Source organism: Anolis sagrei, chromosome 11 (assembly GCF_037176765.1).
Source record: "Anolis sagrei isolate rAnoSag1 chromosome 11, rAnoSag1.mat, whole genome shotgun sequence".
Taxonomy (NCBI): domain Eukaryota; kingdom Metazoa; phylum Chordata; class Lepidosauria; order Squamata; family Dactyloidae; genus Anolis; species Anolis sagrei.
In genome coordinates this window covers 726,271-738,886 of record NC_090031.1, presented here as the reverse complement: position 1 = coordinate 738,886, position 12,616 = coordinate 726,271, and the positions used below count along the sequence as shown (strand labels likewise).

At 42.9% G+C, this 12,616-nt stretch overlaps 1 protein-coding gene across 3 annotated transcripts in view; it reads left to right on the top strand.

Annotated features, from left to right (window-relative positions):
• Positions 1-12,175, top strand: part of LHX2 (LIM homeobox 2) — an 81,535-nt gene extending 69,360 nt beyond the window's left edge. For all 3 annotated transcript variants that reach the window (XM_060757615.2, XM_060757614.2, XM_060757613.2), the window contains exon 5: positions 11,275-12,175. In XM_060757615.2, the coding sequence (XP_060613598.2) occupies positions 11,275-11,562 (288 nt within the window). In that variant the 3' untranslated portion in view covers positions 11,563-12,175. The remainder of the gene's footprint in view (positions 1-11,274) is intronic.
• Positions 12,176-12,616: the final 441 nt, after the last annotated feature.

Here is a 12,616-nt window from a genome sequence, read left to right as displayed (position 1 = left end):
TGCCAAGTTTGGTCCAGCTCCATCATTGGTGGAGGTCACAGTTCCACTGGTTGTGGGTGAACTACAACTCGCACTATGGTGGGTCAGTCCCCTCAGACCTCTCCAGTAGGTGGAGATAGTCATGGGGATTCTGCGTGCCAAGTTTGGTCCAGCTCCATCATCGGTGGAGGTCACAGTTTCTCTGGTTGTGGGTGAACTACAACTCCCACTATGGTGGATCAGTCCCCTCAGACCCGTTCAGTAGGTGGAGATAGTCATGGGGATTCTGTGTGCCAAGTTTGGTCCAGCTCCATCATTGGTGGAGGTCACAGTTCCACTGGTTGTGGGTGAACTACAACTCGCACTATGGTGGGTCAGTCCCCTCAGACCTCTCCAGTAGGTGGAGATAGTCATGGGGATTCTGCGTGCCAAGTTTGGTCCAGCTCCATCATCGGTGGAGGTCACAGTTTCTCTGGTTGTGGGTGAACTACAACTCCCACTATGGTGGATCAGTCCCCTCAGACCCGTTCAGTAGGTGGAGATAGTAATGGGGATTCTGCGTGCCAAGTTTGGTCCAGCTCCATCATTGGTGGAGGTCACAGTTTCTCTGGTTGTGGGTGAACTACAACTCCCACTATGGTGGATCAGTCCCCTCAGACCCGTTCAGTAGGTGGAGTTAGTAATGGGGATTCTGCGTGCCAAGTTTGGTCCAGCTCCATCATTGGTGGAGGTCACAGTTTCTCTGGTTGTGGGTGAACTACAACTCCCACTATGGTGGATCAGTCCCCTCAGACCCGTTCAGTAGGTGGAGATAGTAATGGGGATTCTGCATGCCAAGTTTGGTCCAGCTCCATCATTGGTGGAGGTCACAGTTCCTCTAGTTGTGGGTGAACTACAACTCGCACTATGGTGGGTCAGTCCCCTCAGACCTCTCCAGTAGGTGGAGATAGTCATGGGGATTCTGCGTGCCAAGTTTGGTCCAGCTCCATCATCGGTGGAGGTCACAGTTTCTCTGGTTGTGGGTGAACTACAACTCCCACTATGGTGGGTCAGTCCCTTCTGACCCTTCCAGTATGTTGAGTTAGTCATGGGAATTATGCGTGCCAAGTGTGGTTCAGCTCCATCATCAGTAGAGGTCACAGTTCCTCTGGTTGTGGGTGAACTACAACTCCCACTATGGTGGGTCAGTCCCCTCAGACCCCTCCAGTAGGTGGAGTTAGTCATGGGGATTCTGCGTGCCAAATTTGGTCCAGGTCCATCATTGGTGGAGGTCACAGTTCCACTGGTTGTGGGTGAACTACAACTCCCACTATGGTGAATCAGTCCCTTCAGACTCTTCCAGTAGGTAGAGTTAGTCATGGTGTTTATGCGTGCCAAGTGTGGTCCAGGTCCAACATCGGTGGAGGTCACAGTTCCACTGGTTGTGGGTGAACTACAACTCCCACTATGGTGGGTCAGTCCCTTCAGACCCATCCCATAGGTGGAGTTAGTCATGGGAATTCTGCATGCCAAGTTTGGTCTAGGTCCATCATCAGTAGAGGTCACACTTCCTCTGGTTGTGGGTGAACTACAACTCCCACTATGGTGAATCAGTCCCTTCAGACTCTTCCAGTAGGTAGAGTTAGTCATGGTGTTTATGCGTGCCAAGTGTGGTCCAGGTCCAACATCGGTGGAGGTCACAGTTCCACTGGTTGTGGGTGAACTACAACTCCCACTATGGTGGGTCAGTCCCTTCAGACCCATCCCATAGGTGGAGTTAGTCATGGGAATTCTGCATGCCAAGTTTGGTCTAGGTCCATCATCAGTAGAGGTCACACTTCCTCTGGTTGTGGGTGAACTACAACTCCCACTATGGTGAATCAGTCCCTTCAGACTCTTCCAGTAGGTAGAGTTAGTCATGGTGTTTATGCGTGCCAAGTGTGGTCCAGGTCCAACATCGGTGGAGGTCACAGTTCCTCTGGTTGTAGGTGAACTACAACTCTCAGAAAGGAAGGTCAGTTCCCCCCAAACCCCTCCAGTAATCAAATCTCAACATATCAAGTATGTGTGCCTAATTTGGTCCCGATCCATTGGTGTCTGGGTTCACTGTACTTTCTGTTTGGTGAGGACATTGGCAGGGCTGTTGGACATGTTTACACTGGGATGTCAGTGGTGGAGGAAACACATAAAGTCTAGGATGGGATTGTCTCTGTATGAAAGCCTCCACTTGGGTCTTGGACAGAATGGTGTTCATGGAGAACATTGGCAGGGCTCTTGGACATGTTTACACTGGGATGTCTGTGGTGGAGGAAACACATAATGTCTAGGATGAAATTGTCCCTGTAGGAAAGCCTTCTCTTGGGTGGTGGACAATGTGGTATTTGGTGAGGACATTGGCAGGGCTCTTGGACATGTTTACACTGGGATATCTGTGGTGCAGGAAACACACACAATCTAGGATGAAATTGTCCCTGTAGGAAAGCCTTCACTTGGGTCTTGGACAGAGTGGTGTTCGTGGAGGACATTGGCAGGGCTCCTGGACATATTTACACAGGGATGTCTGTGGTGGAGGAAACACATACAATCTAGGATGAAATTGTCCCTGTAGGAAAGCCTTCTCTTGGGTGGTGGGCAACGTGGTGTTCGTGGAGGACATTGGCAGGGCTCTTGGGCATGTTCACGGCACTCACTATAACCTGCCATGTCATTGGAGGGATGGCCGTTGGTGTCTCTTGAATAATGAGATTTATATGTATTTATGGAAGTGGGAGCCTGTCTGTGGAAGTGGACACCCCAGCCACACACATGCAGACATATTTTCCCTTTTATTATGCGTATAGATAGAAAATAAGTCAATGTATGTATGCACTCTGGGTGCAATTTTGCACTCATACATACACCAGTTGTGAAACACCCTATATTAGAGAACTAGCCGTCCCCTGCCACGCTTTGCTGTGGCCCACATGGGGGTTCTGCCTGGGAGGTTTGGCCCAATTCTATTGTTGGTGGGGTTCAGAATGCTCTGTGATTGTAGGTGAACTATAAATCCCAGCAAGTACAACTCCCAAATGTCAAGATTCTATTTTCCCCAAACTCCACCAGTGTTCAAATTTGGGCATATTGAGTATTTGTGCCAAGTTTGATCCCGATCCATCATTGTTTGAGTGCACAGTGATCTCTGGATGTAGGTGAACTACAACTCCAAAACCAAAGGACACTGTCCACCAAACCCTTCCAGTATTTTCTCTTGGTCATGGGAGAACTGTGTGCGAAGTTTGGTTCAATTCCATCGTTGGTGGGGTGCAGAATGCTCTTTGATTGTAGGTGAACTATGAATCCCAGCAACTACAACTCCGAAATGTCAAGATTCTATTTTCCCCAAACTCCACCGGTGTTCACATTTGGGCATATTGAGTATTCGTGTAGAGTTTGGTCCGGATCCATCATTGTTTGAGTCCACAGTGATCTCTGGATGTAGGTGAACTACAACTCCAAAACCAAAGGACACTGCCCACCAAACCCTTCCAGTATTTTCTGTTTGTCATGGGAGAACTGTGTGCCAAGTTTGATTCAATTCCATAGTTTGTGGGGTTCAGAATGCTCTTTGATTGCAAGTGAACTATAAATCCCAGCAACTACAACTCCCAAATGACAAAATCCATTTTTTGAGTGAAGGACATGCATTGGATTCTTAGGTGTCCTGTGCCCAAATTTGGTGTCAATTCGTCCAGTGGTTTTTGAGTTCTGTGAATACCACAAACGAACATTACCTTTTTATTTATATAGATAAGTAAAAAGCATCTAAGTCAAAAGCACTTTAAAGGAATAGGTAAATCCAATTAGGTAAGAAGATAAGCATGAACATTGTAATGTATTTTCTTTTTTTGGCTTTTGAGGTCTCTTCCGCTGTGTTTTCCAGTGTTTTTATGAGTGATGGTCACGCATTGGCCTGAGAGGTGTCTTGTGCCCAAATTTGGTGTCAATTCGTCCAGAAGTTTTTGAGTTCTGTGAATACCACAAACGAACATGACATTTTTATTTATATAGATAAGTAAAAAGCATCTAAGTAAAAAGCACTTTAAAGGAATAGGTAAATCCAATTAGGTAAGAAGATAAGCATGAACATTGTAATGTATTTTCTTTTTTTGGCTTTTGAATTCTCTTCCGCTGTGTTTTTCAGTGTTTTTATGAGTGATGGTCACGCATTGGCCTGAGGGGTGTCTTGTGTCCAAATTTGGTGTCAATTCGTCCAGTGGTTTTTGAGTTCTGTGAATACCACAAATGAACATGACCTTTTTATTTATATAGATTGGGATATTATAATGCTTGCAGAAGGCAAGGCCTTTGTGATGTTGGTGGCTTTGCTTTCTGGCCAACGTGGTTTCATTTTTGCAATGCAACTGAGAAGCACAAAAAGAGAGAGAGATTTTAAAGCCTTGTGTGTATTGGCGCCCTCAGGCAGTCTTTGCTCGGTTGGGTGCAACTTTGAGCTTGTCTATTATTAATAAGAACGTATAGCTGCGTTTGTATCGTACGCTTCTCCCGAGGAACGTCAAGGTGTCGGAAAACACCTTTGCGCCACTCGTTCTCCTTGTGCTGTTGAATAGAAGCGTTGCAGTGCATTGTAAGATCGATGGCATAGGCCTGGGAACATGGCTAACAAGCACCAATGTCTCTTTTTGCACTCATTTTGCACTCTCTCCATAGAAAAGTCAACGTATGTATGCGTTTATGGAGATCTCATCAAAGCAGCTCAGAATCAAAAACATTACAGGGCCAAATATAGAAATATACCATCGTAAAACAGTATATCATCATAATAACAGTATATCATCATAATATATTATTATAAATAAAAATGTAATGTTTGTTTGTGGTATTCACAGAACTCAAAAACCACTGTGGGAATTGACACCAGATTTGGACACGATACACCTAACCACCCAATGTATATCCTTCACTCATAAAAACACAACAAAACGCAGCAGAAGGGACTTAAAAAGCCAAAAAAGAAAATACATTACAATGTTCATGCTTATCTTCTTACCTAATTGGATTTACCTATTCCTTTAAAGTGCTTTTTTACTTAGATGCTTTTTACTTATCTATATAAATAAAAAGGTCATGTCCATTTGTGGGATTAACAGAACTCAAAAACCACGGGATGAATTGACACCAGATTTGGACACAAGACACCTAACAGTCCAATGTATGTCCTTCACTCATAAAAACACTGAAAAACACAGCAGAAGGGACTTAAAAAGCCCCAAAAAGCTACATGACGAAAAGCTAAATGACAATACAGAAAAAAGGGAAGAAAGAGGTAGATAAGGGGAGAAAAGAAAGAAAGAAAGAGGGAAAGAAAGAAGGAAAGGGAAAAGGTAGCATGGAAGCAAAGAGAGAAGGAAGGAAGGAATGAGGTAGAAAAGGAAGAAAGGAGAGAAAGAAGGAGGGAAAGAAAAAGGGAACAGGAAAGAAAGTTAAAGAAGGAGAGAAGGAAAGAAAAAGGGGAAAGGAAGGAAGGAAAGAGGGAGCGAAGGAAGGGGAGAAGATGTAAAGAAAGAGGGAAGGAAAGAGAGAAGGAAGAAAGGGAAAGAAAAAGGGGGAAGGAAGGAAAGTTAGAGAAGGAAGGAAGGAAGGAAGGAGAGAAGGAAAGAAAAAGGGGAAAGAAGGAAGGAAAGAGGGAGCGAAGGAAGGGGGAAGAAGTAGAGAAAGAGGGAGGGAAGGAAGGAAAGAAGGAAAGGGAGAAGGAAGGAAGGACAGAGGTAGAAAAGGAAGAAAGGAGAGAAAGAGGGAGGGAAAGAAAAAGGGGGAAGGAAGGAAAGATGGAGAAAGAAGGAAGGAGAGAAGGAAAGAAAAAAGGGAAAGAAAGAAGGAAAGAGGGAGCGAAGAAAGGGGGGAAGATGTAGAGGGAAGGAAAGCAGGAAAGAGAGAAAGAAGAAAAGAGAGACAGCAGAAGAGAATGAAAAAGGGGGAAGGAAGGAAAGAGAGAAAGAAGGAAGGAGAGAAGAAAAGAAAAAAGGGAAAGAAGGAAGGAAAGAGGGAGCGAAGAAAGGGGGGAAGATGTAGAGGGAAGGAAAGCAGGAAAGAGAGAAGGAAGAAAAGAGAGACAGCAGGGGGAAGGAAGGAAAGAAATAGAGAAAGAAGGAAGGAGAGAAGGAAAGACGGGAAGGAAGGAAGGAAAGAGGGAGTGAAGGAAGGAGGGAAAGAAGGGGAGAAAGAGGGAAGGTTGGCCACAGCAACACGTGGCAGATACAGCTAGTGATTCTATATATTATTAGTGGTATTATATTTAATATGTTAGCATTATTATATTATAATATTATAACATATTATTATATTATTATATTATTGTATTACATTATACTATTATCAATATTATATGTATGTGTGTGTGTGTGTGTGTGTATATATATATATATATATATATTACACTCTTCTTTTACTCCTTCTTTCCTTTCTCAATTTCCCTCTCTTTTCTCTCTTCTCCAGCTCTCAGTTGTATTATCTATATAAATAAAAATGTCATGTTCGTTTGTGGGATGAACATAACTCCAAAACCACTGAGCGAATGGCTGCCAAATTTGGACACAAGACACCTCTCAGGCCAACAAGTGACCATCACTCAGAAAAACACTAAAAAACACAGCAGAAGGGACTTTAAAAGCCAAAAAACCAAAAAATACATTACAACGCATGCGCAAAACCACATATATATGCACAAACACACATATACACAAATATATACACACACAAAACACATATACACAGACTGGGCCACAGCAACGTGTGGCAGGGGATTAATATATTACAATATTATTATTTATTATATTGTTTTATATTGTATGACATTATAATAGTATTATCAATATTATATGTATATATTATAGTATTGGTAGGTTTATATGTAATATATTAGTATTATTATATTACAATATTATTATATATTATATAATTATTGCATTACATTATAATATTATCAATATTATATATATATATATATATATAATCAGTTTTATTATATGTAATATATTATTATTGATTATATTGTATTATTGATTATTTTGATTATATTGTATTATTGATTATATTGTATTATTATTGATTATATTGTATTATTGATTATATTGTATTATATTGTATATATTGTATGACATTATAATTAGTAGGTTTATATGTAATATAATAGTATTATTGTCTTACAATGTTATTATATATTATTATCTTACAATATTAATTTTATATATTTTTATATTGTATTATCATAGTATTATATTGTATGGCATTATATTATTATCAATATTATATGTGTATGTATATATAATATTATCAGTAGGTTTATATGTAATTTGTAATATATTAGTATTATTATATTAATAATATATTAGTATTATTTTATTACAATATTATTATTGTATTGTATTATTATTGTATTATATTGTATTACCTTATAATATTATTATCAAAATTAAATGTATATATGTTACATTATCAGTTGTATTATATGTAATATATTGGTATTATTATATTACAATATTACTATTATATATTATTATATTGCATTATAATATTATTATATTACCGTCCTGAGTCGCCTGCGGGCTGAGAGGGCCGGTATATAAATATAGTAAATAAAATAAATAAATATTATTAGCACAGTATTAGTATTATATATTACTATATTATACTATACCGCTATACTGCAATACTATTAGTAATATTAAATGTCATATACAATATACAATTATTATATTATTGTATTGTCGAAGGCTTTCATGGCCGGAATCACTGGGTTGTTGTAGGTTTTTGCGGGCTATATGGCCATGTTCTAGAGGCATTCTCTCCTGACGTTTCGCCTCCATCTATGGCAAGCATCCTCAGAAGTAGTGAGGTCTGTTGGAACTAGGAAAATGGGAGTTTATATATCTGTGGAATGACCAGGGTGGGACAAAGGACTCTTGTCTGCTGGAGCTAGGTGAGAATGTTTCAACTGACCACCTTGATTAGCATTTGATGGCCTGGCAGTGCCTGGGGCAATCTTTTGTTGAGAGATGATTAGATGTGCCTGATTGTTTACTTTCTATTGTTTTGCTGTTGTAATTTTAGATTTTTTTTAATACTGGTCATTCCACAGATATATAAACCCTTTTTCCTAGTTCCAACAGACCTCACTACCTCTGAGGATGCTTGCCATAGATGCAGGCGAAACGTCAGGAGAGAATGCCTCTAGACCATGGCCACATAGCCCGAAAAAACCTACAACAACCTATTATTATTATAGTGTTATATATATATATATATATATATATATATATATATCTCACTACTAGCATATTATACTATTAGTGTGTGTGTGTTTGTGTATGGTTTGTCCATTTGTATCACAAAAGCTTAATGGACCTGGTCCAAACTTGGCACACAGGTGTACGAGGGAGGTGTAGGACTCCACTGGCTGTGGCACGTTAAAATGGGATTATAGCACGCTAATTGTGGTAGTCGTGTGAAAAGGTCCTTTGGCTGCCAAACTGTACTTACTCCCTCCTTACAAATTGGACCCTTCCCAGTTTGTGTGCCAATTTTTGCAGCTGTCGGTACACTGGAAGCTCCCTCTCCAGACCATTTCATTTTCTCGCCCTGCCATTTCATCCTCGCAACGGTTTTGTCGAGCTGAAAGAGATAGCCGTCTGTCAGAAGGGCATGGGTTGTGTCGTCCTGCCTGGAAAAAAGGGGGTGGACTAGATGGCCTTTGGGGTCTCCTCCAACTCTAGGATGCTCAATCTCTCGGAGCACAGCCTCCAAGATGGGAAAAGCCAACATATGCCTCTATCTGTTGTCTATCTTGTCATTGTGTAATTGGCATTGGGGAGAAAGGGGAGGGAAATGGGGAAAGGAAAGAAAGAGACAAAGAAGAGAATGGCAAAGGAAGGAAGGAGCCATGAGAAACATTGTGAGAAGGGAGAGATGGAGAAGAGAGAAAGGAGAGGGAAATGGAGAAAGGAAAAAAGGAGACAAAGAAGAGAATAGCCAAGGAAGGAAGGAAGGAAGGAAGGGGAGAAGGACCCATGAGAAACATTGTGAGAAAGAAGAACTGGAGAAAAGAGAAAGGAGAGGGAAATGGAGAAAGGAAAGAAGGAGTCAAAGAAGAGAATGGCAAAGGAAGGAAGGAAGGAAGGAAGGAAGGAAGGAAGGAAGGAAGGAAGGACAGAAGGAACACTGAGAGCTGGAGAAGGGAGAAAGGAGAAGGAAATGGAGAAAGGAAAAAAAGAGACAAAGAAGAGAATGGCAAAGGAAGGAAGGAAGGAAGGAGAGAAGGAGCCATGAGAAACATTGTGCGAAGGGAGAGCTGGAGAAGAGAGAAAGGGGAGAAAAAGGGATAATGAAAGAAGGAGACAAAGAATGGCGAAGGAAGGAAGGAACCATGAGAAACATTATGAGAAGGGAGAGTTGGAGAAGAGAGAGAGGGAAATGGAGAAAGGAAAGAAGGAGACAAAGAAGAATGGCGAAGGAAGGAAGGAAGGAAGGAAGGAAGGAAGGAAGGAAGGAGCGAGCCATGAGAAACATTTTGAGAAGGAAGAAGTGGAGAAGAGGGAAAGGAGAGGAAAAGGGAGAAAGGAAAGAAAGAGACAAAGAAGAGAATGGCGAAGGAAGGAAGGAAGGAAGGAAGGAAGGAAGGAAGGAAGGAAGGAGCCGTGAGAAACATTGTGAGAAGAGAGAGCTGGAGAAGAGAGAAAGGAGAGGGAAATGGAGAAAGGAAAGAAAGAGACAAAGAAGAGAATGGTGAAGGAAGGAAGGGGAGAAGGAGCCATGAGAAACATTGTGAGAAGAGAGAGCTGGAGAAGAGAGAAAGGAGAGGGAAATGGAGAAAGGAAAGAAGGAGTCAAAGAAGAGAATGGCGAAGGAAGGAAGGAAGGAAGGAAGGAAGGAAGGAAGGTGAGGGAGAAGGAGCCATGAGAAACATTGTGAGAAGAGAGAGCTGGGGAAGAGAGAAAGGAGAGGGAAATGGAGAAAGGAAAAAAGGAGACAAAGAAGAGAATGGCAAAGGAAGGAAGGAAGGGACAGAAGGAGCCATGAGAAACATTGTGAGAAGAGAGAGCTGGAGAAGAGAGAAAAGAGAGGGAAATTGAGAAAGGAAAGAAGGAGTAAAAGAAGAGAATGGTGAAGGAAGGAAGGAAGGAAGGAAGGAAGGAAGGAAGGAAGGAAGGAAGGAAGGAGCCATGAGAAACATTGTGAGAAGAGAGAGCTGGAGAAGAGAGAAAAGAGAGGGAAATTGAGAAAGGAAAGAAGAAGAGAATGGTGAAGGAAGGAAGGAAGGAAGGAAGGAAGGAAGGAAGGAAGGAAGGAAGGAAAGAAGATAATGGTGAAGGAAGGAAGGAAGGAAGGAAGGAAGGAGAGAAGGAAGGAAGGAAGGAAGGAGCCGTGAGAAACATTGTGAGAAGAGAGAGCTGGAGAAGAGAGAAAGGAGAGGGAAATGGAGAAAGGAAAGAAAGAGACAAAGAAGAGAATGGTGAAGGAAGGAAGGGGAGAAGGAGCCATGAGAAACATTGTGAGAAGAGAGAGCTGGAGAAGAGAGAAAGGAGAGGGAAATGGAGAAAGGAAAGAAGGAGTCAAAGAAGAGAATGGCGAAGGAAGGAAGGAAGGAAGGAAGGAAGGAAGGAAGGTGAGGGAGAAGGAGCCATGAGAAACATTGTGAGAAGAGAGAGCTGGGGAAGAGAGAAAGGAGAGGGAAATGGAGAAAGGAAAAAAGGAGACAAAGAAGAGAATGGCAAAGGAAGGAAGGAAGGGACAGAAGGAGCCATGAGAAACATTGTGAGAAGAGAGAGCTGGAGAAGAGAGAAAAGAGAGGGAAATTGAGAAAGGAAAGAAGAAGAGAATGGTGAAGGAAGGAAGGAAGGAAGGAAGGAAGGAAGGAAGGAAGGAAGGAAAGAAGATAATGGTGAAGGAAGGAAGGAAGGAAGGAAGGAAGGAGAGAAGGAAGGAAGGAAGGAAGGAAGGAAGGAAGGAAGGAAGGAAGGAAGGAAGGAGGGAATGAGCCATGAGAAACATTGTGAGAAGGAAGAGCTGGAGAAGGGAGAAAAAATAGGGAAATGGAGAAAAGAAAGAAGGAAAGAGAAGGGAAAGAAAGGAGGAGGAAGGAAGGAAGAGAAAAGAAAGGGGAAAGGTAACAAGGATGGGAAAAAGAACGAAGGGACGAAAGCAAGGGGGCAGTGACCCTTCCGACTCCTGGAGAACCCAGGCGGGGTCCTTTCGCTCTTGCTTCTGCAACCAAGTCCCTGGCTGTGTCTCACGCTGCCTCTTCTCTGTCTTGGACGGTTCTAGGTCTGGTTCCAGAACGCTCGTGCCAAATTCCGGCGGAACCTTCTGCGCCAGGAGACGACGGGGGTGGACAAGGCTTCGGAGGGCGCGCTCCAGGCCGGCACCCCTTCGGGCCCGGCCTCGGAGATCTCCAACACCTCCATGAGCCCCTCCAGCACCCCCACCACCTTGACGGACTTAACCAACCCCAGCATGCCCTCGGTCACCTCGGTCTTGACCTCGGTGCCCGGCGCCTTGGACGTCCACGAATCCCGGAGCCCCCCGCAGACCACGCTCACGAATCTTTTCTGATGACTCTCGTTTCCCTTTCCTCCTTTCTTTCGTTTTTCTTTTTCGTTTTGGAAAGAAAAAATTATTCTTAGTTGAATTCCAAGTGTATTTTGCTAGAGACGTTCTCGCATCGGGTTCTAGAGCCGCAGCGTAGGGGGAAGAATGGCGGAACTGAGGATGGACTTGGAAGAGAAACGTGCCGCACAACATTTGTGTTCCTGTACAGCTTTGTGGACCGGGGGAGCGAGGGAAACAGCGGTTTAATTTAAGTCGGCGAACGCGCCTGTGATTTCCAGAGACTGTCATGTGCCTTATATACTGTTCTCCCCCCTCACCCCCAAATTTGGGTCAACCCCCAAAACGTGGTTCCCTAAAACAAGCAAACACACACACACAAATAAACCCTTGTTCCTTTCTGTATATTTATGACCGGGGCAAAGAACAAACAAAACAAACACTAGAGAAAACGTCAACAAAAGTTTGGTTCCTCCGAATTAGTCCTAAGCCCTTCATTGGTTGTTCTGATGTTTTAGACTTTGCAAAAAACAAGAAAAGTGGGATTTGAAAATAAATCTGTTCGGCTTTCAGAGTTTGTAAAAACCTAACCAGTAATAAAACCACTTACAGAAACTTACTTACTTACTTAGGCGATCCCTCGTTGGATGAGTAAGATGGTCTTCCATTATGCATTTCCTTGTGGGTTCATAGGTGCTATTCTTGACCCGCATCTTCCATCTGAACATTAGGAAGAATTTCCTGACTGTGAGAGCCGTTCAGCAATGGAACTCTCTGCCCCGGAGTGTGGTGGAGGCTCCTTCTTTGGAAGCTTTTAAGCAGAGGCTGGATGGCCATTTGTCAGGGGTGATTTGAATGCAATATTCCTGCTTCTTGGCAGAATGGGGATGGACTGGATGGCCCATGAGGTCTCTTCTAACTCTTTGATTCTATGATTCTCCCACAGTGAAGGCATTGGTTTCCAGGTGGAAGGCGGTCCCGGTCGGGGTTGGCTTGACACACCTTCCTCCTGGCACGTTTCTCTCTTTCACCCTCCACTCGTGCCTCCTCAAATTCTGCA